This window comes from Corvus cornix, chromosome 3, assembly GCF_000738735.6.
Source record: "Corvus cornix cornix isolate S_Up_H32 chromosome 3, ASM73873v5, whole genome shotgun sequence".
NCBI classification, from domain to species: domain Eukaryota; kingdom Metazoa; phylum Chordata; class Aves; order Passeriformes; family Corvidae; genus Corvus; species Corvus cornix.
Genome location: NC_047056.1, coordinates 90896341 through 90921875, shown reverse-complemented (window position 1 = coordinate 90921875; position 25535 = coordinate 90896341). Strand labels below are relative to the sequence as shown.

Genomic DNA, 25535 nt, shown 5'->3' with positions numbered 1-25535 from the left:
CAGCACTGATACCCAGAAGGAGATCAACATTTATTCTGTCTTGGAGACAGACAGGAGAGCAACACAGAACTAGAAGCTGCTCAAGATATTTGGGATAGTCTTCTTAGCTGCCCTGAGGGTAGTGGCTTCTTGGAGATAAGTTGTTGTTGACCTGTCTCTGAAAAACAAACACATTTTCACAATTTCCTCTTTTATGTGGTTGGGTTTTCAGAATTGTATGTTATAATGCTCTCCCTTTCCAGTGCATTAAAAAAAGCGAGGTAGGTCTTGGTTGATGATTTTTAAAATCACAACATCTTTCAGGCACCTGCATTATTCCTTTGTATTTAGGAACCTATCTCGACTCTAGGAACAGTTTATACCAAATTTACACCTTATGAGTTTACATAACCCACAAATCTCCACCGAATTTAAAATGTCTTTTTTTTATCAGTGAATTCTGTTTGGATGATGAACTGATTACAAAAAAAATCTGCCAAGTCATAAGCCCAATATTACTCTTACTGCTATCATAAGACCCTTAGATCACTGTGCTATATTATCTAAATTATTATCTGCCCTCTTTATCTAAAATTATATGTAGGCTCATACTTAACTTCTCCTGCAATGTTCCTCCCTCAGTATGAGAAAGTCAGTGGGATTTGTGCAATTCAAAAAAACAAATGGATGGGCAGATGCTCTGTGAAAGGTGAACACCTCCTTGACCTCTAGGAAGGAGCGAGAGAGGAAATGAGGGGAATGTGCTGCTAGTTTCTCCTTAGTAATTAGTGTTGTTTTCCTCAAAGCAAAGTATTCACTGGAAATAAAAATAATAATAAAAAAGGAGTTACCTTTGTATTCAGAAGAATAGCATTCTATTATTTGTGTAATTTTAGTGTCATTCTGTAACAGCATGCACTAAGACCTGTGAAATCCTTGTGAAAGCAAGAAAATAAATAAGTGACATTCTCCTCCTTGTGAAATCCTTCTTTACAACCAGTGCATGTTAAATGGAGGAGGCCTGAAGGATACTGTTTGAAACCTAACCAAGCAGTATGCCAATAATTTCTGATACCTACTGTCTTCCTTTCAAGTAAAGCTAGTGTTTGCCCAGGCTGTAATGTGTGAATGGTATTATAACCATTCTCAGAATTTTACCGAGTCAGAACCTTTAGAGAGAACAGGGGGCATATGTACCTCTAAAATCTGAAAAAACCCACTGTGTGCAGGGGCTAAAAGTATGTCCTCATTACCCTTATTCATCTATAATTTGAAAAATCCCAAGTCTACAATTACAATTACTAATAAATGACAAATTACAGTTACTAATACAATTACTTTAGGTCCATGTAATCTTTTGCTGCTGCTGACTCATCACTCCCTTTTATCTGTTTGTTATTCATGAAAGATCTGCAATATTTACTTGAGAAATCAATAGCATTTCTAAAGTCAACACTCATAAAAAGATCCCATGAGAAAAAGCTGATTCTATTGAATTCACTGGCAACAGGATTTCACTGACTGTCTTTTGTGCAAAGCAGCAAAAGTTTTTGAAATTTGAAATTCTGTGAAAACGTCAATAAGGTACAAAGTTCTGTTATACACTGCTCTTAGTCTTTATTTACTTAAGGAGTGTTCCTGCTCAGAAGTCAACAATAGTATCAATTAATCATTGATAGATTCTACATATAAGAGGAAAATGTACCAATTTTATGAAAGTGTCCTTGTACTAAAGAATTTATATAAAGGGTTTTACTTTAAACAAAAGCTCCAACCTAAATGGCATTATCACAGCAAAGTGGTGTTCTTCCAGTTAAACGCCCTCCTCACTGGGCCCTGAAATATTCTGTAATGATTCAGCTTGTGCATACTGCTCAATACCTTTTCAACTTGTAAAGAAGATTTCAACTTGTAAAGAAGATTCCAACTTGTCAAAGCAAGGACAAGGATGTGGTAGATACCTAACAGAAGTGGAGGGAACTCTACTGGCAACACTCCCGCTCAAACATCAACTTTACGCAAGCACCTTCTTTTTCCATTTGGTGCTGGGACAGATCTTTCCAAATGTTTTGGGGAAAAAGACCGTGTTGTTCCATATGCTTTCTTAGGAGACAGAAACATGGGCTCTTCATGTGCCACATCACGGATGTACTATTCACTTTTTGCTTCCAATCTTGATTAAGTTTGCAGCCTTGTTCCCCAGACAGTGGAGAGCTGGTGTTGACTGGTATGGCAGAACATTGCTGCCCATTCCTCTCTGGAGTAGTGGTATCACTGCCCTTAGTTTATTTTGACCAAGCCAAGGACTGCAACACTAAGCTCTCTCCATATCCTTAGTTCATTTAGCTGAAAATTTAATGACCCTGCAAATGAACATTAAAAGTAGGAATAACTACTGCTTTTACTAAAGGAGTAAGATTTTCAGGTGTTAGCTGTGACAAATTCTTTAACTTCTAAATTGGATGGGCCACTGAAAGGGAACAGTAAGCTGTAGCCTTCTGAGTCTTATAAATAGAAAGGCAGGTCCAAACAATGCACACTTCTAAATTCTCAAATAAAAACTTTAAATATCAGCAGATAAAATTTCTATTTACTTTATATCTAAACAATGTTTTAAATTTTTTTTTAAAGATTTTATATGTACAACAGGAAATTTATATTGCGACAGGTATTTGGGCAATACTTTTAGTCAGCTTCAATTATATCTCCTTGTTTTAAGTAAAATTTTTCAGTTATAGCCTACTAAATTGAAAGGGCATATTAGGTCACCATGCTTTAACAAGAAAAAAGCCTTATAAAATTTATAGAATTTTATTTGTAGGGTGATCGCATAAAAAGAATTACTGTAAATATATTCATTTTATAAGTTTACATTAAAAATTCTGAAAGGGTAGTAATATAAGAATGATAAAGTTTGAAATATCAGTATGTGATTCAAAGTACAATTTTAATCTAATTCTGTCTGGCATTAAGAAGCAGCTGTTGTTATTGGTCCCATTTAAAGAATGGCAGGAGTACTGAGAAATAGTTTTGGAGGAAAAGAACTTGCTCTGAGTAGGTAGTCAAAACATAGTTGTAGGCTGAAGAAGGCTTTTTAAAATTATTCAATATTTAAGTAATGCATAAGTAATTAGAATCATAGAATCAGATTAAAATTAGCTATAGTGTTTGACCACTCTTACAATATAAAATATTTTTCCTTACGGCTAATTAAAATTTCCCCACTTGCTGCCTTGTTTTCTTTCATCATGCAAATCTGAGCTGTCATTAAACCGTTCTTAAATAACTGGAAAGGGAAAATAGATACCCCTTAGTCTACGCTTTAGGTTAAAGAAGTGCTGTCTGTAGCCACCCCTCATCTGTCACACATCTCTCCCAGAAATCAAATCAACAAACACTTGCAACCATCCTGGTAGACGTCCATTGGTTTCCTCTGCTTGCTTGACAAAGCAAAAAACTGTTTTTCTTGTGAGGGCTCAAAAATGGAAACTACATTCTGGATGCAGCCTCACTAGTGCCCAGCAGATGGGAATAATTTCCTTTAACCTGCTGGCTATGCTCTAATTAACGCAAGTGTATATGGGGTTATCCTTCATCACAACAGGGCTGGACTGATGCACACCCAGCATGGTGTCAGCTAGACTTCATGTCTTTCTTGGCAGAGCTGCTACAGGCCAGTAGCAGTCAGTCAATCACTGGCCTGTGCCATTGCATGGGTTAATCACTTCCTCCATCCCTCCTTGTCCCCTGCCCCAGGCAGGATTTTGTATTTGCCTTTGTTCATGAATCTTCTGCTGGTCTGTTCCTCCAGTCTGGCAAAGTCCTCCAGAATGGGAGCCATACCCTTAGCGTATCAGTGCCCCTCCAAATTCAGAGCATCCACAGACTTCCTGGACATACAAGCTTTTCAGATCTCTGATGGAGATGTCACCCTAGCATCCTCTGAAATACCACCTGGAACAGAGATCTTGAACTGTTGAATACTATCTTTTTAGACCAGGTGGTTATTGGTCCACCCTGTAGTCTATCCTACTCCTTGGTTTGGGTGCCAGGCTATTCTAGGAAACCGTGGCAGAATCCTTGCTAAGGCAGAGGAAAGTGACACCTATGTCATGTGAATGCAAGGGTGGCCACGTGCTCTGTCCTCCCAGCATGAGGTTCAAAAAAGAAGTGGAAAGTGGAAAACCAATGAGTCTGAAGTGTCCTCTGATGTGCACTTTGTCAGGGTGATGTTTCTCTGTTGAAATTTGCTGTGTGCAGAAGACTTCCTGAAGCATGTCAATGCATGAAAAATCATTCCTGGTTCAGTAAGCAGAGTTATAAATTAAGAGTGCAGCAAACCAGTGATTAAAAAAAAGAGCAAATTGCTGTATGAAGCTGTCCATCAGTTTTTACAACTGTTCCTGCATAACATATTGCAGTTTCTATTCTCTTCTTCACTTTGTTTTCACCTTTTTTTTTTCATTTTTCTATAGGTTTCCAATGAAAGAGGTTCTGTTTAGATATGGTGAGTATTACTATTTTTTCTAACTTGATTACAGTCACAATTTGAATATGTAACTACTTTGGTGTCACTTTATCAAATTTTTATCATTTTGTTTAAAAAGATGATAGGATGTTTTAGGTACAAAATTCAGTGTTTTGATAATAAGATGGTTATGTTTAGTGAGTGATTTTCTATAAATAATTACCAATGCAGAATAATTCCAATTCTTAGCATGACAGAATAAAGTCACAATAGAATTAATTCTAAGTGGAATCAATCAAACAGTTGGAAGAAATTGAGGTATAGTCTGGAATTAGATTGTGAAAGGATGTTAGGGAAATAAGATGAATTTTTTTATATTTGAGCACATGACCACATAGTGCCATTAAATGAGTGGCTTGCTAGAGTTAAACAATACCATGTTGCAAATAATATACTGTGCTTGAGAGCTGATTTGATGTATTACTTAGCAAGAAAGGTCAGCAAATAGGTGATACTGAAAAGGCTGAAATGTTGAACGCCCTTTTATTCTCTTTTCTTGTTTCAGTCTTCACAAGAAAAGAGGTTAATTATGACTAAAAGTTTATTTCTATTATTATTAAGAATTTGAGAGTAATATCATGGAGAGAAATGGAAAATAACACCTGAAGGAATACTGAGGTAAATTGGAATATTCAGGACAGAACAGCCTAATGAAATTAACCCTTAAAATACTTAACCTAAGCAATTTCTCAAACACTAGTGATTAGCACGATGAGTAAGCTCCCAGAAAACGGGAGAAAGGCAAACACAATGTTCTATCTAAGCAAAAGAGGAAAGGAAATGCTAAAGAATTACAGAAAATTCAGTCCTAATAGCATTTCCAAGACACTGGAACAAGGTATTAAACAACACATTTGTAGACACCTAGAGAATGGTAAGAAGATAAGATTATTTGCACAGGGACACGTCAGAAAATCCTATCAAGTTGATCTCATTTCCTTCTGTGACAGCAAAGCAGATATAAGGATGTGTTTTATACAGTGTACCTTCAGTGTAGTCCCACACGACAGCCATAAGCAAGCAAAGCAGATATGGACTAAATTAAACTCATATAAGATAGATATGTACTTGATTGGAAAGCAGGACTCTGAGAAGAGTTATTTGCTTCTGGAGTGGGACAACATCTCACAGACTTCCAGAATGCTGTCTTGTAGCTCTAGCACTATAAAACTTTGCCATTAATTACTTTCTCAATGACATGGACAATAGGCTTACCCAATTTACAAATAATGCTCACTTGGGAGGACTTGCAAGCAGCATGGAAGCCAGGATTTTAATTAAAAAAAATTGACTTACATTACAAGAATGGCTTGAAATAAATATGATACAATTGGTTGAAGAAAAATACAAAGAAATATGAAGGGTACAGACAGAAAAGGAATGACAATAATACTGCAGGTGAGAAAATGAGGATTATAGGGGAGGACAAACTAAGTCTGAGTAGAAGAGGTGATGCATTCAGGGAGAGGTTGAAAGGAATACTTATAATTACTCATTTTTTTTCACTATTAGTGCAAAATCCGTGGCATAGGATGTGGGAAACAAATGGAAGATTTAGAAAAGATGTAAATACTTCAGTGTCTTCACACAGAAGATAAGAAATAAGGACAGAGAGAGGCACAGCAGTTTCTGTCTCTTCATAATGGACTATTATAAAGGATATTAGTCACTTTTCCATCTTTCCTGAGAGCAGGAGAAAAAGAAATGGGTCTAAATTTCAGGGAGAGAGATTTAGTTTGAATTTGAACAGTTACAGCTCTGTGAAAATTTAAGTCTTAAAAGCAGTTTACCTCAGGCTGCTGCAAAGACGGGCAAGCTTCTCACAAAATAAATTTGGTCTGCCAGCTCTCATCTTTTCCCACAGCTAGAGCACAAAGGAGGAGACTGAATAGATCTTTAGGGCTGGGGTTTTTTTCTGTGAAACTATGAATTCTATTTGTTAGCCAGATCATCAGGTTGTATAAATTAGGAAAACTAAGTGACCTCAGTGTGTGTTATGCATCTTACTAATCTGTATTTTTGACAAATTGTGTTCATGCAAAAATCCTTCTTTTGCAGCCCCAAATTAGGATCAAGAGCTAAAAACCATATTTTGAAGCCTGTTTCTATATTGAGAAGGAATCCACAGCACCAGTCTTATTTAAAGCACCATTTAAAAAAAAAATTGCTTTCGGTATGCTAGTTGCAAGGCAATAATAACAATCAAATATTCTTTCAAGAGATAATCCTATGTACTAGCATAATTAACCCCAGAGGCACACACATGAATATGGCATTTCCTGAAGTGCTTGCTGGTTTAAGAGATGCCCAATATAACACAGCATATTTTCTTTAGAAATAATATAAATGTTGAAATTAAATAAAGCTGTATTTTTGTTGCAAAGTGTTTTTTGTGATTCTTGTTTTTACTCTTGTAAATCTGGCTCCATGGGTTTCAGATAGCCGAGAACAAGTGCCATCATTGCTGGGAAAGGAATGCTCCTGTGTGCTTAACCTTGGTCACATTTTGCTGCCACACAGACACTTGTATTTTGTGAAGTAGTCCAGGGATTATTCACGCTTGTGTCAGCACCCACAGCAGTCAGCAGTGAACACGCACAGCAATTTTCCCCTGCCATGCAAAATTCATGGCCCTTCTGACCGTGCCAGGTGCAGAATTACCGTCTGCTCTCCTGCACACTGGGAGGAAACACTGCTTTCCAGTTTATGCTGCTGGGTTTTTGATCTTGTGCTGCTACCACAGGATGTTTTCCAAGCCTGGATCTTAAATGTTTTGCTTTGAAAATGCATTATGAAAGTCTAAGGAAGCTGGTTGTCTATGCTGGCATAAGTTAACTGAGTTCTCCCCAACCTCTTGGTCCTTTGAACCACAAGGCACCCCACAGGGGACTCTGACAACATGCTCAGGACCTTTGCATCGCAGCCCTGTCCCAGAGTGCAGGAGCATTTTATCTCCTGATGCATTGTGATTAAGACTGATATCTTAATGAGAATCCCTGCTGTTTTCATTAAAATTAATGTGATGAACTATTTTATGAAATACTACCATAAGTAAAAACATAAAAATTAAAACCAGTCTGAATGGAATAGTCCATGGGCTACTCAGCCTCTTACCATATTGGACCTGGTGTGATTTTAATCCAGCCTACTTTTAAGCTGTTGGACTCTGGAGCTGTGAAAACGGAAGAAAAGGTCAGCAGTCAGTAAGTCTCTCCCTCTCTAGGTAATATATTAATTTGTCAGAACATTCTGAAAATATTGCTACACATTTAAGAGTGGTGTTTTTTGTATTATTTTCTTTCTCAATGGAAAAATAACAGAAGTTAACTGTATAGACCTTGTGAATTGCATACCTATTAACCCGGTGGTGGAAAAAAAATTTGAAAAAGCATTTCAGTGAGTTCAAGAGAGAGTTTGTGAGGTGAGAAATCAACACATACAAATAGAACAAAAAAGTATAGAAAACTTTAAAAAATAGATAAAAATTTCATATATATAAGCATATCTATAACTATAAATGTGTTAAAAATACTCTAGAAATTGTAATAGATCTACCCACCAAGGACCTAATAGTATTTCTTGTTTCCAGTAAGGCACTGAAGTGGGAAAAATTCATATTTAAAGCCATGTGATCTGTGTAATTCTCAAAGCCTTAATCTGCTTTCCTGCCCATATTTTTTCAAGGCATTTGTTTTGTACTGAATTTGTTCCAAGTCCAAATTTCTTTTCCTCTTGAATTTTATTTTTGCAGAGCCCAAATCCATTCTAGCATGTCTAGCTGAGAGAATTGTTCACATGGCTTAGTTTTAAGTTTAAATTAACCTATGAGATAGAAGCCCACAGGTGAAAGGAACATAAGCAAGAGAAAGAACTACTGAGATTAGAGGAAGGACAAAGGAGAAATCCTTTTGTTGACCTTTGGGTTTGTGAGTTTGTTGATCTGTGCATAATTTAAGAAACAGTTTTGCTCTCTGTTCAAACAGCTTCCATCTACAAATGAAAAATTAGATTATATTGACAATTACAGTGTAGAAACCCTATCCTGGGAAACAAATGGAAAAAGTATTAAGAGAAAAAAAACTTTAAGGAGAGATTATAAAGAGCAAAACAACATGAAAGTGATTGCTTTTTCTGAAGTACTAGAAAATTAATGGATGCTGCTTATTCAATAGTGTAATATATTCAGTCCAGGTTCTGATGCCTTTACCCTGATTTTAGTAATTATTTTCTGGTAAAATACACTTTTCCATCAGAATCAAAACGACTGCCCATGTTTAGTGAGGGCTTCTGATCCCCTTTTTGCCTTAACTTCTCTTGCAGTCTGATACTCCATGTTTGCCACCCCCCCTCATCCACCCCACGCATGCTTGTGATGTTTTTTTTGTTGCTATGTGCTACAACTCAAGCTACCTAGAAAATGACTTATTAAAGTTGGTCCAAGTGGTCAGAAGGGAAATGTGTCCAGCACAAGAGGTGTATTTGGAGAGTGACATACTTGAGAAAATCTGGATGCTGCATCAGAATAAGGACAGTCCTTGGCCCCAGGGTTCAGCTGGCTGGCACCCAAAGCCTGGTTTGGTGTGGCACAGCTCTGTGGTCTAGACTCAGTTTTAATGAGAAAATTGCTTAAATCTCTGGGAGTTCACAAGCTAAAGCTATGTATAATGAGAAAAGTGAAACAAAGAGAAGGATTTTGTTAGGATGGTAAGAGTAGCAACTCAAGGACAGAAAAGGAAAAAAAAATCTGTACCTTAAGGTATAAAAAAATCCTTGAAGGCAGAGAATCAGAAAGTGGCAACTAGGCAACACGGAGGATCAGCCTGTAAAGGGGATTAAGATACAGACTTATGAGAAGCAGCTGAGGGAGCTGTGGGTGTTTAGCCTGGAGAAAAGGAGGCTCAGGGGAGACTTTATCACTTTCTACAAATACCTGAAAGGAGGTTGTAGCCAGGTGGGGATCAGTCTCTTCTTTTAGACAGTAGGTGATGAGAATGGCCTCGAGTTGTACTGGGGGAGGTTTAGATTGGACATTAGGAAAACATTTTTTCACTGAAAGGGTGGTCAAGCATTGAAATTGGCTGCTGAGGTAAGTGGCAGATTCACCATGCCAGGTACTGTTCAATAGGTATGTGGATGTGGCACTTGGGGACATGGTTTAGTGGAGAACACAGTGATAGGCTTGGTGATCTTAAATGTATTTTCCAAAATTACTGATTCTATGATTCTAAGATTGGTGGGATCAGATAGGACCACACGATTAAGATGAATGCCGGTATGTGCATAACTTCTTGCAACACCAGCACAATACCTTCTGAGAGCTCATACTGACAATGAAATACAGTATAATCCTCGTCTCCTTCACCTCTGACTGGTTGATGAGGTTTGGGATTGGCAAGCTCACAGTAAACATCACCTCTCTGAAGCTATATGCAGCCATGCACAGGTTAATATGTTCACAATAGTCTGCACTGACAACATAACAAAGGTGGCATGTGGTCCATCCTGGGGTCACTGTCAAAATTTCCATGCCTGATTGTGTTTCTTGAGAGGTTCCTATTCATGTATGAGCCACAATGACTGCTGCTAGCCGTTCTGTAAGTCCTAGTGCAACACTGTTTAGGAGAGCACCTGCAGCTGTATGACTGCATGGACACTGTGCTGGGGCATGCACAGGATTCCCCACTCTTCACAGGTTCACTGGGCTGAGCCCAGAGTGGGCTGACCTTGACACAATGCAAGAGCACAGCTGGCAAGAAGAATGAGATAGCACCAGCTTCCTCGAGGTTGCCCGAGTGATGCAGCTGGTGTGGGAAACAGGCACGGTCAATTACGGTGGTGGGAAGAGTGAAAAGGCTGTGAGGGCATAGCAACCATTTAATCATAGTAATATACCATGCAGCATACATATGTAACACCCATAAAGTAATTTCCTTTTATCTGCAGTTGTTGACTCTGAATTCTTGGGCATTCATGTGTGTGAATCTCTGTGTGTGAGGAATGGGATTTCTTTGGCATGTACAATTTGGGTCAGTTGCTCTTCCTCTACTTCCAACCCTAAATTTGTTGATTCAAATATCTGATGAATTGGGAGAACTGGTCCCAGAGACTGTGAGTAACAAGTCACACTGTGACATGACTCAGACATCTGATGAAATTTTTCACATAAGAGACCATTATTTTGAGTTACATGTAACCTGGATTAGCATCGTAAGAGTTGAGATAGGCAGCCCTGACATTTTGAATTAGAAGTGGCACTGATTGCTACCACACCAACAACCCACAGCAGTGAGCTGCCAGGCTCTTGCCAAAAGGGTGAAGGCACCCCCATTCCTATGCCTGCTCCAAACATACAAAGACTGAATTGACAGTGAGAAAATCACTTTAACCCACAGCTTGTCTGTGCATAAACACATCTAGGAGCTAGTCATTCACAATTTGGGAGAATAAATCCTATTCTGCCATTAGTACAAGGTACAGAGAATACATTGTGGGATAACACTTTTGTTGAAGTAATTTTGCTTTGAAAACTTCTACTGCCTTGCAACCATTAATAAAAAAGAGTAGTAAGTATAAAGAATTGTGGCCATTAGAAATCAGTGATGCATTCTGTGCCAGGAGGCACCAGTTAAATTTCCATTTGAATTCAACAAAAGGGATGGACTGTATCATTGCTGAGTTTAAACTGGAGACAAGCAATTACACGGATTCTCTGATGCACTGAGTTGTGCCTCCTGGCAAATGACTGACCTGGGGTGTGGTGTCATGGTTTCTTCCTTGACTTGTCAGGTGTCCCTTCATTTTCCTGGCATAAGGTCATAGTACTGCAATTCCCCCTGCACAAGGCTTGGTTCCCATTTGCGTGCAGCAGCCATGAGAAGGGAAGGTGTCACAGTTGCCTGATGGGATGGGCTCTGCTGTCCATCCTGGGAGCCACCTTCAGCACCCAGTCTTGCCAGCCACTGCTATCCTACCCTTCTCTGAAGGTGCTGAGATTTTTATGATGCCCAGTAGGCTCAGTCAGACAAATTAGGACAACTTTTGAAAGAAAGGCTATGAAATAATCCTGGATCAGCTTCAAAGAGTTTCTTGGCTTTTTTTTTATTTTAATGCCTTTTTTTTTTTTTTTTTTTTTTTAAATTTTTTACTCCACCAATCATTCAGTGGTATTAATATTTGAATTCTGGCCAAATGTGTGGTGTTTTCTGAAGCTCGAGGGTAGACATCAAAGACTGCTGAAAGAGGAACTAGACATATACTTTTGCACTTAACTGTGCTAACTAGGACTAGGACCCTAACTCAAAATCTTAGGAGACCTGTTGTGCTTGGTATAGGCTAATCTTCAAGAGAGAAAAAGGATCATGTCTAACTGTTCCTAAATTGTTACAGATAATTCAGTGCATGCTTTCACACAGTGAAGACAGAGCTGCTTGGCTTACAGTGGAAAAATACTGAAAAAACCCCCATTTGCTGAAGCACAGTGGAATAGTTTTGTGGGGTTTTTAAAGGTTTGAACACAAGCCATCAAGTGGGAAAAATGGGTTGTATCAACTTTGTTGGAAAACAAAGGTGCTTAGAAACACAAGTTGATTTTTGTGTTCCTTTAAAAGAAATCTAACTCCTGTGTAAATGAGCTGAAGTGATTTCCAAGCAAATTCCTTGCCTCTGTTTTATCATCAGCAGGTCTTTAAAGTTAAAAAGAGATATGCCTCTTCACTTAATCTGACTGACAGACATTTACCACATACGGCAGCTTTTATTCTTTCTTATGCTTCCAGAGCAAGGAGATAACTAGATAAAAGTATTTCTGAAGATTTCTAATGCAAAGGAGATTTGAATTTTGCTAATGTCAGTGCAAATCAGAGGTCATTCTCTTAGAGATGAGAGAGCTGCACAGGCATAAGGAAAAGAAATGAATTATAATTTCCAGAGAGCACTGTATCCATGAACAAATCCTTTCTCATCTCCCTTATATTTGTTGCATTATAGCAGTCAGTGGCAGAATTAAGGTTGTCCAGATTTTTCTGTTATTAACAAAACAATAAAAAAAAAATCAGAGCAAATTTGAAGGCTAAGATTTATGTACTATTAATGTGATTACCTGTTGCTGGCCTTGGCCTTTCTGTTATCTTTCACACAGAAGATTGCCTGCAAAATAAAAATGGTGCGGTCAGATGTAATTTTCCCTCATCTGTAGCTCCTTAGTTGTGACAAAAACAGTGTAGGAGGCAGGCCCAATAAAAGCACTGCTGGTAAGATATTGAAGACTTCAATATTTGGATTACAAGCCCAAATATATAAACATAGACACACATTTCCTCTTAATGCCTCTACCGTTCATGGCAATGCATCCGCACTGGCTGTGCTTTCAAAAGTAGCTGCCCTTTGATGCTATGCCTTCCCAAGCAGCCCAGCTGAAGTCACAAAGGGAAAAATCCCCTTCATTCCCTAGAAAACAACCCACCATCAACTTCTCCAGGTTCTTCTCACTTACTAAGAAATGGAGACAGAAGGATGACTGGTTTTTACCTCTGCTTGTTCAGCTTTGGAGACTTAAATTGTTTAGTCCAGATTTGAAACTGTGGGTGGGTTTTTTTATTTTGATTAAGCCTTATGTGCTATCTCTGGTAGGAACTTCAAAGTTCTTTGGTACTTTTTTCTGAATCTTTTAAGTTTTGGCAACAGTACCACGTATATTGCTTTAGGCCCTCTGTTCAAAAACCTGGAGATTACAGATCAAGTAGCAAAGGCTTTCAGACTTCTCCTTCATATCTGCTCTGGTTTTTTTGTGCATTTATAAATACAGCCATTTTCTTTTTAAATAGGAATGAGCACTTATCAGTGGATATTTATTATATTAATTAGAATGACTGCCAAGTTCATTTTGACTACAGAAATGCAAACCTTAAAAGAATACCTTTGAGTAATAGTTTATGCTGAATATCACCTGATGTTTTTTCTGAATTTGCCCATAATAAAATGAGTGAAAAAAGTGAAGCATATGAGGTTAAGCTAGATCACTGGAAATAGAATTGAAATGGGGGATGCAGGATAAGTTTACTCCAGTGATGTAACCCTGCTTATCAGAAAACATGAAATACAATCTAAATGTTAAAGATTTTCTAATAATAAGGAGAACATGCTGGTTATAGGTACATGAAAAGAAGGAGAGCTTCCTTTGACAGCGTCACTTGTTCCTCACATTGTTTTGATTTTAGAAGTCCGAAGTATAGAACTAAAATACTGGACTGTGTATATTTTGTATGTTCTGAAACTTTAGTATAAACTTTGTCACTTGCAAGAGATCGCACCCCAAGTTTCATAATGATGAATACATACCTGTGACTCTGTTTTCAGTACCTCTGTATCTTGGGCAAATATATCAGTTTACAACATATCTGACTAATAATTAACACATACAGAGTCTTCCTAGAAAACCCTAGTCTACAGCTTTCTGTTCAGATTTCTTTCTGATTGTTAACTGGAGGTACTACATCTAGAGAAAATGAATGTTTGCTGAGAAAGCGAAGGACAACAAGCCTGAGAAAAGGCTTCTAGAGGCACAAGAATGCGGTGCAAAATTCAGATATTGCTCTTATACTGCATTGCAAGTGAAGTTTCGATGGCAAAGCAGCTTGATTCTAGAAGAAATTTCCCCCGAGGACTTTACTCTGTAGAAGACAGGGGGTCTGCTAAGTGGAACAGGATTAAAAGGAGTCCGTATCAGGGAAGTTCCTGCAGGATACGAGGCTGTTGCACAGGAAGAGATGATGACTGCAGCTTTACCATTGTCTCCAGGGGAGCTATATGTTACTGTGACCAGTACTGTACCTCAGGCTCTCCTGGGCCTGTAGACTGTTGTGCTGACTACTGGGATGTCTGCAACCACCCTGTGGAGCCCACCAGGTCAGAGGAGCCTTGGCCACCTCCAGCATGGGGTAAGTTGAGAGAAAATGCTCAGTTGGTTTTAGTGCATCACAGTGAAAATATATATAGAATTAGAATTACCGATTAATCCTTAGAGTGTATACATCCTGAAAATGTCACTAAAGATGTGGGCAAAGACACTGAGTATGACATTGCAGTAAGAATTATACTTGCTGTTATTTCTTTGTCTCTAGGACATTAGCATTGATTTGATTATATTTCTCTTGGACAGACCCTTTGTTTTACTTGAAACTTCACAGAGAATAACCTCATTGGATCAAAATTAGTGTACTCTCAACAAATTCAATAGGGTTTCACAGATTAACATGAGGTGAACAGCAAGCTCTAAATATTTGTGTCTATCAGTACAAACAAATCATCAACAAAACTAAGGGTTATCCTGAATGATACTGCCCTGAGGTGTTCTGCAGTGGTTTTGATGCAGCATAGCTTTCACTTTTTCTGGAAACAGCTCAGGTGTGGGACTAAATGAGGGAACAAAGAGTAGGTGAAGGGATGCGTTTAGAACAAGGATTTGTGTCATATTTTAGTTTCTTACTAGTTAGTTTGCAGTGGAAGTCCCTCCAGAGCTACTCTAAACTAAGTCTAATTATTTTTAGTACTAAAGATTGCAAAAAAAAAAACCCCAAAACATCTGCAAAACAGCTGGTCCTCCCTTGGATAGTGGAAAGGCCAGATCTCTGCTGGTGAGCAAAATACAGTATTGTGGATTTTAAGACTATGTAGCTTCTTACTGTCAGTGCACCAAATCTGGCCAAAGATGTAGAGAATGTGCCAAAGATGTAGAGAATATACCAAAGTTTCAAAAGCCTAAAATCAACAAAATAATGCTGTGACTTTTTAAAATTAACCATCTCTTTGCAATAACCTTGCTGCTTGCAGTTCAGCACTCAGAACACAAGCTCTTCAGGAGGCTGTGCTCTTAGGCTCGCAGCCAAAACCTGATAAGTGGGAGTGACAGAAATGCGGCAAAACAAATTTGATTTTCCAAAGTGTTTCTAACCATCTAAAAGAATGTTCTAGAACTCCATGTAAATAAGGACATTTCCTTCATTTTTATTTGTGCAGTGGTGTATATTATTTTTGAGGTGGGGTGTTTGTTGCAAGCTCTGCATAACCACATAGCTGCATTTCTGCTCCGGAGCTGACAGCTGGTGAGTCTACTTTGGCAAACTGTCTCATGGAATTGGATCACTACAAACCCTGCAGCAGTTTGCCATGTAGTCACTGCCACAAGTCTACCTCTAAAAGGTAGAAGTGTAACAGTAGCTTTAGATAAGGCAATAGGTGAGGGGTATATTTTTATTGCTTTTAATCCAATATTTTGCATTTGTGTGTACTGTTTTGTAACTCCTAACATACCTGCCAGAGGTAGTAATTATATTTACAGTATTCAAGTACCTTTACTTGTCCTATAGATGACTTTATACTATTTTAAAATATGTCATCTCACAAAAAATCCTGGTTCTCTGGTCTTTAAAGTGATGGAAAGTCTGCAGTTTTTAAAAATCTCTTTATTGGACATTCATTATATAAGTAGATAAAAGGGTAAAAGTAGAATAATAAAGCCAAAATAAAGTGGGGGGGAGAAAGTAACAAACAAAATAATCTCTAAAGAATCTTTCTAGAACTGAAATGTCTGAGGAATTGGAAAGAAAAAAAGGTGAAACAAGTAGGACTGAATGCCTGAAGATTGAGCAAATCAGGAAGCATACTGAGAAATGACATAAGTATGTTAACTGACTTTTAGCAACTGACACTACACTTCTACCTTAGACTAAGGATTATTTAAGCACTTGAAGACCACATATGCCACACGACTTTTTACCTGGAAGATCTTGATCTTTTTTGGTTGCCCGAGGTTTTGCTCTCAAAGCCTCCTGAATCATATTTCTTTAAATAAATCAATAAACTGAAGTGTTTTACATGGGCTGGAATGTACAGCAATAAAACTGCTTGGTGGTTTATTTCTGGATCTCCACATATTCACTGACTTAGTGTGCAGCAGAAACAAGCTACACTGTGACTTCTTCCATGGAGGTGCACCATGCTGGGGGTCAGTATTGATTTAACTATGTGGAACTGCTTTGACTCTGCCTTCATAAACCCAGCTTTCAGTTTATTTCTATGGCTTTCATGTGTAGTTTCAGAAGAAACTGCAGATTCCTGCCTTAGATACCAAGTGGAAGTTCAGGATCTTTTTATTATAGTAGTGTTTTAATTTTTGTTGTTAGAAGAACTTTTTGAGTTTTATCTCAGGACTGTATTTATTATTTATTTTATCTCTTTGTTTCAATTAGTCTGATGGTACAAAAAGCCCTGTCAAAATCCACACACCGGATCTCACCCTGTTGGTGGTGTAAAAGTGACGTCCAGTGAGTTTGCTAATTGCTTTTACATGACAGTCATGATCTGACCTACAAGGGAGTAAACCTGAAGATATTTCAGTGACAGAAGTACTCACACCAATGCTGGAGGCAAACGAAATGAGAACCATTAAGGGTATAAGAATGTTGGACTGGGAAGGAAGTCTCCATTTATCAAATGTTCTTCTTTCCAATAATGACTTGCACATCATAAAATCCCATTCACAAAGTCATCAAGCTGCATCTTCAAATTAATCAATTTCCCACTTAGTGTATTAGTATTCTGACCTAATACATTCAGAGCCAGACAACTTTGCTGTATTCTCATGTGTCTTTTACCTTAGATATCTCTGTTGTCTCACTGGTGCCTCAGGCAGTACTCCTGGCCCTCAAAATATTAATTGGGCTAGGCTAAAGAAACTGAATGGTGTTAATCTTCAATTCCCTAGGCATACACCATTAGAAAGCTGCTTCTGTACTGGTCCAGGTTTGCATTTTATCTTGGGCACAGGCAGTGAGCCCTGCCAGCAGAGCTCCACTGAGGGTCTGTTCCATCTCTCAAATGTTGCATCAACATTTTCTTCTCTTGATATTTTTGAAATACCTTGCTTGATCCTCCTTCCACCTACTGTCCGATGCTGACATTGTGACAAACTGTGGTGCTTTGGTAATTTGAGTATTCACTGAAAAACACCTCAGCTCTTAGCTGAAGTTGGATTAGAGCAGACACTTTGGGTCTCAGACTGCCTCAGTGGAATTTATTTTACCTGTGCTATCTCTCATAGCCTAATGAACTACCAAAAGGGAAAGAAAGGCACTTACAGTTAATACATCACCTCTACTGCACTTTGTTATGAAATTATGTAGGGCTCAGAGTGTGTGCTTCTGTCCTGGCAGTGAAGGAGGCACAGGCAGCTGAGGCGTACATGTGTGCGTGTGTGTCTGGGCAGACAAACTCCAGCCCTGGACATCAGAGGGGCATGATCTTCCTCACACTGCTGGTGGGGGGAAAAGCGTGGTATCATGCAAATATGAAGTCAGCACTGTGTTAAATCTTCTTGAAAATGGAGGCAAAGGGAGTCCAAACCCTCTCAGCAGGGGAAGAAACCTGATATTTGCAGGCTCACCTATCAGAACAGACTGGAAAACACAGACCCGTGTGATAAATGTACAATGTTTGTTACTGACTCAACCCAACACCCTGTGCAGGCATTCTGGATCATTATTCTACTGAAACTTTGACAATCCAATGCAGTGATGAAACTATTTATGTGGAAGATATTGAAAGACACACAAAATCTTTTCTAAGTGAAGTGTTATCAAATAAAAAAAGTGAGAGGGATGTATTTTTTTGGAGAACTCACCACTCAATTTAGGTTTTATAGTGGGTTTTGGAGGGTGTATGAAACATACATTTGCCTTGAAATGTAATTGATCTGTCTGTTTTTCAAAGAGGAATTAATCTGGCAAGGAAAAAGAATTTATTACAATGGGTTTGGAATATTCACTAGTTTTTTAGATTCTATACCTGTAAAAACTTATTTCTATTTTAATTGCCAATTAGAAAATAACTTTTATTAGAAATATTTTCTTTTTACTACTGGAAAATAACTTTATTTGAAGAATTTTTTTAAAATTTATTTTTAAGATAGTAATTCTTCACTGGGTGTTTTAAATACTTTAAAATGCCTTCATTACTTGGAAGAAACTGGAACTATATTGCTGACTTTCAACTAAATAATTCAAGCATAGTGCATACAACCAATTAATACAATAGTAGCAAGAGTTTTCAGTAATTCACTTGAAGAATTATTTTATTTTCACACATCTATATGTTATGTTGGCAGGTTGTTATAAAGATGGCCGATATTACGGAGAAGGAACAATAATTAAAGACAACTGCAATTCCTGGTAATGTTTCAGAGAACAGCAAATTGAATTTTATCTAGCATATGTCACGAAACAGTAATTAATGTAGAGAGCATCTTGAAATTCATATTAAAAATTTAATCAAATCAAAATGGCTGCAAAAGTAGTGCTAAGTGTTAAGGTTTTGTGGAAGTAGATTATAGTCCCCTTAGAAGCATGGCAAGAGGGAAACGGAACTTTCTAATCAAGATGTGAATATTAGACTATTAAAATCTCCTCCTCACTGGCCTAATTCTTTTCCTGCTCAGTCAAACCTAAATTGAAATGGTTTCAGTCTAGACCTGGGCATTGACCTGAATGCAGACCAAACAAATATCATTGAACTTTATGGAATCCTTCCTCCTTGTTTGTTTGTTTGTTTGTTTGTTTTTTACACGAGTAAGGAGAGATTACATTAACTTGTAAGGGAAGGAAATATATATATATAAATACATATAAATATACACTATATATATATATGCATTTATGTGGGAAGGGGAGAATTGTTTGAGCACCCTTTTCTCTGCCTTGGGACAGGAGCAGACAGTGCAGGCAGGGGAGCTTTGCTCTCAGCCCTGGCAGTTGTCTGCCTGAGCCTTGCCTCTCCAAAAACCAGCCCCACACTGGAGGGACTGGGGCCCCAGGGCAGTCCCAGAGCTCCAGCTGTGCCCAAACAGGGCTGGAGCTCCCACTCTGCTGACTTTAGCCCAGGGTCCATGGAGCAAGGTATCTGGGGCCACAAAACCCTTTCTGGGTTTCCAGAGTAAATCTCCCTAAAAACATCACATTTTTTCAGGAATTCAACATCAACATCACATTCCCTGGTTTGATCTCACAAAGATGGAAGCAAAATTTTTCAGATATGACCTTTCTAACAAGCTGTAAACCTTCCCAGCTTGTTCCAATTCATTAAGTGGTGAAGCAGGAAGAAATGACACTATGTTTTCATAAACACTGTGTGACAATTATATAGTTCATACTTCTTTCCCCCTCCATCTGCCTTCTGCTGTTAAAGTGCATATTTTTCCTTTGACAATTCTTTTTTGTTGTTGTTGTTTAATGATATTCTTGTCCTTTCAGCAAATGTTTCAACAGTCTCTGGGAATGTTCAACAGACATATGCCTTGTTCGCCAAGACTTAATTCAGCACATCAATTCTGGAGATTATGGGTGAGAACCCTTTTATTTTAGAGTTCTGTTATGCATCACAGTATTGCTCATTGTGTGCATGTGCTAATTACAAGGTATGCAGTCCTTCTCCAAATACGTTACAGCAATTTGACAGTAAGTGTGCATTTGTGAAACTTTCCTAATGTACTGGCAGATTACAAAGCTTTAAATAGAAAGATACTGAACATCTCATGCTAGTAAGAGTTACTCTAAACAGCTATCTAAAATATTTTCCAAATTTAGAGCAATTATTTTCTCTGAAAATACAATTTGCATCATCTTCCCTTATTCTTCATTGTGTTTATTACTTGGGATAGATATTTAAAGTAATTTTTTCTCCTCCCATGAGACCACTGTTCCATGTTACAGGACTCTAGGTAGCACTGGAAGAGGAGAAGATGGGCCGAATGGGGACCAAGTTATGAGAACTTTGTGGGGCTTTGTGGGGGTGTTTCTCTTGCTAATAATCTCATTGCCCTAGCTAGTGCACGGAGATTAGGGGCCCCAGTACTGGATCTGTGCCTTTGGAGACTGCTGGCTGTTTACTGACAGAGATACAGGGGCAGCCTCCCTGGGATCTGGGGTACCAAATTCACCAATGAAGCCTGTCCAGATTTCAAACTGTCATGAGCGCTGAAATACTTCACAGGAGACTTTTAAACCAACTGAATGAGGATAAACAACCAAGTTAGGCCCCTGGAGCCTTAACCTGTCTCTTGTCAGTGGTGAGCAATGAGGTTTGTCACAGGGTGACAGGTGAGGTATGGCTCAACCTGTCCATGTGCTTGCACTTTTCACTGACCACAGGGAGACCAAGAGCAATGAGGCTTTTTTGGGCAGCATGAATCCCACTCCTTGTTCTTCATATAAAAGCAAGAAAGGAACGGGTTAAGAGAATGCTCGCTCCCCTGTCACTCAGCCCTTATCCAGTAATGAATTTCAGTGTGTTCCAAATGTGTATGGCTGCAAGGGTGTGGTTTTTTTGTTGTGCATATAGTTTGCACGTCAGCACTACAGTGTGAGCCGAGTCCACCTGAGAGTAGCGAGGGAATACTTAGAGAACCATGGGGAGCCCTTCCTCTCACAGCGGCTATTGGCATAAAACTCGGGCAGAAGGTGTCAGCTGGGCTTTCTGCTGGGTTCAACAGCACCTCTCTTCTGGTGCACCAGAGCGTGAAGGCGCACTGTAACTCACTACATGAGGCTGTTGGTTGTCTGTGGGAATCTGGGCTGGAGCAAGATTTGAGCATAACTTCAAGAGAACAATAATATTTTGACTGAGCATCTTGTTTTCCAATACTGCCCTGAAGTATTGCATGCTCATGTCCTGCAGGCTGATGTGATGCTGACCCCAAATCACCACTATTCATATAGTCCTGTGTTGCTCCATCTTACACTTATCTGCAGTGGAAGAGCCCATAGTAAATATTTTCTCATGTATATTGAATACAAGGTTTTGAAATGTGGTTTCAAAAATTTATTTCTGGATGCTTTTGCTAGTTGTACTCTTAAATGAGCAATGTGTTAATGTGAGTTATATCTCTAACGTGGGTCTTTGGTTTTCATCTGTGAGGAAGATGGAAAGCTGACAACTACAGTCAGTTCTGGGGAATGACAGTGGAAGAAGGTTTCAAAAAGCGCCTGGGCACCTTCCCTCCATCTCATTCTTTACTGAATATGAGAGAAGCTCCAGTAAGTGTCATGTACACTTGTTAATTTTTGTAAATAACTTTATCACATGGAAAAATAACCGTGGACTATTATAAGAGTATGATTCAGGGTTTTGGCACTGAATGTTTCTATGTTGAATATGATGCTCCTGGAACAGTTCTACAAGTCATAGAATGTCTGGCCCTATTGACAGAAATCAAACAAGGAGGAGCAAAAGAAAATCCTAATCACTGTGAAGTTCTGCAGCAATATTAACATATCATTGTAGATCACTTCTTTAAGAGGGCTCCATAGTAATCTCTCAATTTTGTAATCATTGCAGACATAGCTGTAACCACAGGAAAATAAATCTGGGCATAGTTCATTAGGGCTAACAGCTGAGACTTCACAGCCATCTTTGACAGAAGCTGTGAAACTTGTTTTGGGTTTTGAACAAATGGACAGCAAAATTATGGGAATCATGGCAAAATGAAATGATTACTACCAGCTTTCTAAACCTCTTGGCCATGGCAATTTTCATGACAGCTAAATTAAATTTCCTATCATTTATTTATGCTAAAATTAGTTCTGCAGCAAAGCAAACATACTTTAAGTTATGTATGTAGCTTAAGCAATTTAAGAAAAAATACAAGTTATTGAATCCAGAGTGATTTTTCCAATGCTTTGGATCAGTTGCTTAGTTTCTTTCTTAGAGGACACAATTTATGGAAATCACAGACCAAAAAATCCCCCACCTAACTAGCTCACCATAGTGAAATTAGAAGAGTTGCAAGTATAAATCTATACATCCAAGGTTTGCAAAAGCATTAAGTATAACAGGTATTTATCTTTGGCTTCTATATAGTTCAGGCAATGATGCCATTTGATTATCTATTAAAAGTCAATCGTTGATGCTTGTATATGTGTTGTGGTGTTGCCTAGAATCGAAAGAAAACTTTCCAAACATTATTAAAGGTGGTAATATAAAGAGCAGTTACTTAATGAAAGCTTTCAGGTGCACAAAATATCTATGTGCATGCCCAATATGGGATGTCCACAAATTTTGTAAGTTTAATTAATTAGCATATCTAGCAAGTACATCCAACAGGAGACCGGTTGCCCTGGTGTAGTGGTTTGGTCCAAAATACTCATTACTGTTTACCTTCTGTGAGATAAGAATTAGGAGAAACGCAAAGCAGGCACCAAACTGGAAAGAATATAAAGAAATTTATTAACAGACCTAAAAGAAGAAAAAAAATCATACCACACCTTCAGAACACTTCTCCTCCCCCCACCTTTCTCCCTTCTCCCAGTGACAATGTAAAAAGACAACCCTTCAGATGTTCAGTCTGTTCACCACTTCCATAATAACCTTGTTCAGTCCATTTAGGAAGAGGAGTCTCTCTTGTCCATGCTATGAAAACATTATCACAACGAGACAGCCGCCCAGGTTGGTTCTCTGCTCGCCTGTGAGTCCCTTCCCCCGACTTGCAGCTTTCCCCACAACTGCTTTTGAGGGTCCACTCTTGAATTACCGGGGTACAATTTTAAGGTTGAGCCATTCAGAAACAAAAGTTCTCTTCACCCATCTCTGGGAGCATTTCATCTCTAAGAACAGACGCCCTTCTCCTTCCCTGGGAGCAAAGGGTCTTCTTCAGCTTCATCTTTAGGACTATCTCTGGGAGCATCTCTAGGAACTGAGGTTTTCTCCTTTCCATTTGGAGCAAAAGTCCTCATCGCTTCCATCTCTCCCTGTCCAAACTTCTCATCAAATTACAGCTGCTTCTGCATCTGCCTATCTCAGCGCAGGTGCTTTTGCTCACAAGTACAAGCTGAATGCTCCACCCCCCCATGCCTTCATGAAATTACAACGGGTACTCTGATATATCATAGCTTCACAACAGAATTTCAGCTTTAAGCATCTCCTCTTTCTCTTCCCTCAGGTTTTCAGCTCTTCACAGCACTAAAAGGGTTAATCTCACCTAGGCCTTGCAGCTGGAATGTTGCTTATCGCTGTTGGTCACATGATCTTTGCCGGACAGTGGTGGGCAGCTTCAGCTGAATCTTGGCCGCACTGGAGGGGGGGGGGGGAGCTGGGCTGCTCTGTCTGCCCACAGCACGGCAGTGGGGGGGGTTCTGCGGGTGGAACAGGGCCCATCGGCTCCAGGATGGCCGTGGCCCAGCCTGGCCTGGCCCGGCCCGAGCACGGCCTGGGCCGGGCCCGCTGGCCCCTGCACGGGGCCTGCAGCCACCTGTCTGGAAACGAGACAGAGCTGTGGGAGGGGTTTGTCTATTCTTAAGTGTGGATCACAGAGGCGGTCACAATTTTAAGTGGCTTAAAAATTGTCCATATTCAAACTGGCCAGCTGATAGGTTCTGTCAGGTCACAGAGGAAGCTGTAAGCACCCCTTTGCAAGAACATAACTTCCGGGACTATGCCTGCTAACCCATGACACCTGGTAACCCACCTTTGGGCCTGTCCCTTGGAGTCTCTCCAAGGGCTTCTTCACCCTATATTTTGTTATGTCTCCTGGGTACTGGTGCAAAACAGGGTGTCCTTGTTAGAAATGCTTTTTTTTAAAATAAGACTAAACAGTGACACTGACTGTGCCTTAATTATGCCTCCCCTGATGGGGGAGAATTTTAAGAGTCTTTGCCAGGAGTCTGAGAGACAAATGGGACCTTCAGCCTTCTCTGCTTTCTAATAGTTGTTTATTAAGTCTTATCAGAGAAATAGAGCCACTTAATGTGACCCAGACATAGCACAGAGCAGAGAATGCAGGAGAATGCCAAATTATCAATATTTACACAGTCTTTTAAAGGTGAATCACCCAATGAAAACTTAAAACGAAAGATATTTTCACTTTTCTTCCAGTGTATAAGAAATCATTTTGTCACGTAGACAGGAACTGCAGAATTCTTTATCCACTCATTCCAAACTACTTCTACTGCAGAATATGGAGTAGTAGAAGAAGAAGAAGAAGGTCTGGAGAACAACAACAATCCTCCATTTTGAAGTTTTTTGCTTTTATCTATTTACTATATTAAAAAACCCAAATCCTCTAAGTTTTTCACCTTGTGACAATCTTACATAATATTCTATCACCGAGTTCACACCAGTGTAGATTCTAATTCTTCCCAGAGGGTAGGCAATTTTCTCCAAGGACGAATGTCAAAAACAGTGTTGTCCAGGAGGGTAGAACCCTTCAAAACAGGCAGAGAAGTATTCTCTGCACTCTGGGTTCCCACAAACAGAATTTTGAGAAGGTAGCATAAATGTGTGAGAGAGGGTAATCTACTATTGTAAGGTGTGAGAAAGCCTGAAAAATTATACAGCTATATACCAAAAATCTACAAAGCTGCAAATATATTAAAAAAAAAAAATAAAAAAGCTTAAAATCTTTAGGCATCAGTGGCAGAAGGATTTCCACATGATGGTAAGCCCTGTGTGACAGACAGTGGCATTGCAGAGCTGCCACTTGAACAGGTTTTGGGGAAAGAGGGAATGGCCTCTGCAATAATTTTAGCAGTCCTAATCCTGTTGCTTGCTTCAGACTCATTCTGTGTTGCACAGAATGCCAGCTCCCTGCAGCGGCATGGAGAGGCATTGGGCTGGGGCCCAGATCAGCCAGCTCAATCAAAATTACACTGTGAAGGGTTGCCAGAGCAAGAAGTGGACAGGAATCAAGCTTTGGAGTTTTGCCTTGTAGGATTTTCTGGACTACTCTTTGCAGCCAAAGATGGATCATTTCACTGGAAGATGGCAGGTCAAAATAAGACAATAGCATAAAAGAATTTAATCCAGTATTTAGTAGGTGTCTGCCTTAAGTCACCGGTGAACTGCACTGAGGCTCAAAAGCATTGGATTGATTTGCTGTTTTTGGCTTTTTCCTTGAGGGATACAATGTGGTGCTTATATAGCACAGGAGAAAAAGGATGTCATCAGAGGCTGATATCTCCATTGGTCGGTATCTAGCTAGGTGAAACAA

The 25535-nt window shown here is 39.1% G+C and overlaps 2 protein-coding genes across 9 annotated transcripts in view; both read left to right on the top strand.

Moving 5' to 3' along the window:
- LOC104693474 (muscular LMNA interacting protein) overlaps positions 1–6893 on the top strand; it is a 103752-nt gene extending 96859 nt beyond the window's left edge. For all 3 annotated transcript variants that reach the window (XM_039569892.1, XM_019289971.3, XM_039569893.1), the window contains 2 exons: positions 4455–4486; positions 6566–6893. In XM_039569892.1, the coding sequence (XP_039425826.1) occupies positions 4455–4481 (27 nt within the window). In that variant the 3' untranslated portion in view covers positions 4482–4486; positions 6566–6893. The remainder of the gene's footprint in view (positions 1–4454; positions 4487–6565) is intronic.
- A 7064-nt stretch (positions 6894–13957) lies between these two features.
- TINAG (tubulointerstitial nephritis antigen) overlaps positions 13958–25535 on the top strand; it is a 97415-nt gene continuing 85837 nt past the window's right edge. For 5 of the 6 annotated variants that reach the window (XR_002273165.2, XR_002273166.2, XR_002273164.2 and 2 more), the window contains exons 1-4: positions 13958–14442; positions 18666–18729; positions 19807–19896; positions 21474–21588. Coding sequence is in view for 2 of the 6 variants with exons in the window: in XM_019289819.3 (XP_019145364.1) it covers positions 14073–14442; positions 18666–18729; positions 19807–19896; positions 21474–21588 (639 nt within the window). In the remaining 4 variants the exon portion in view is untranslated. The remainder of the gene's footprint in view (positions 14443–18665; positions 18730–19806; positions 19897–21473; positions 21589–25535) is intronic. The other variant, XM_010406136.3, reaches the window with a different exon arrangement.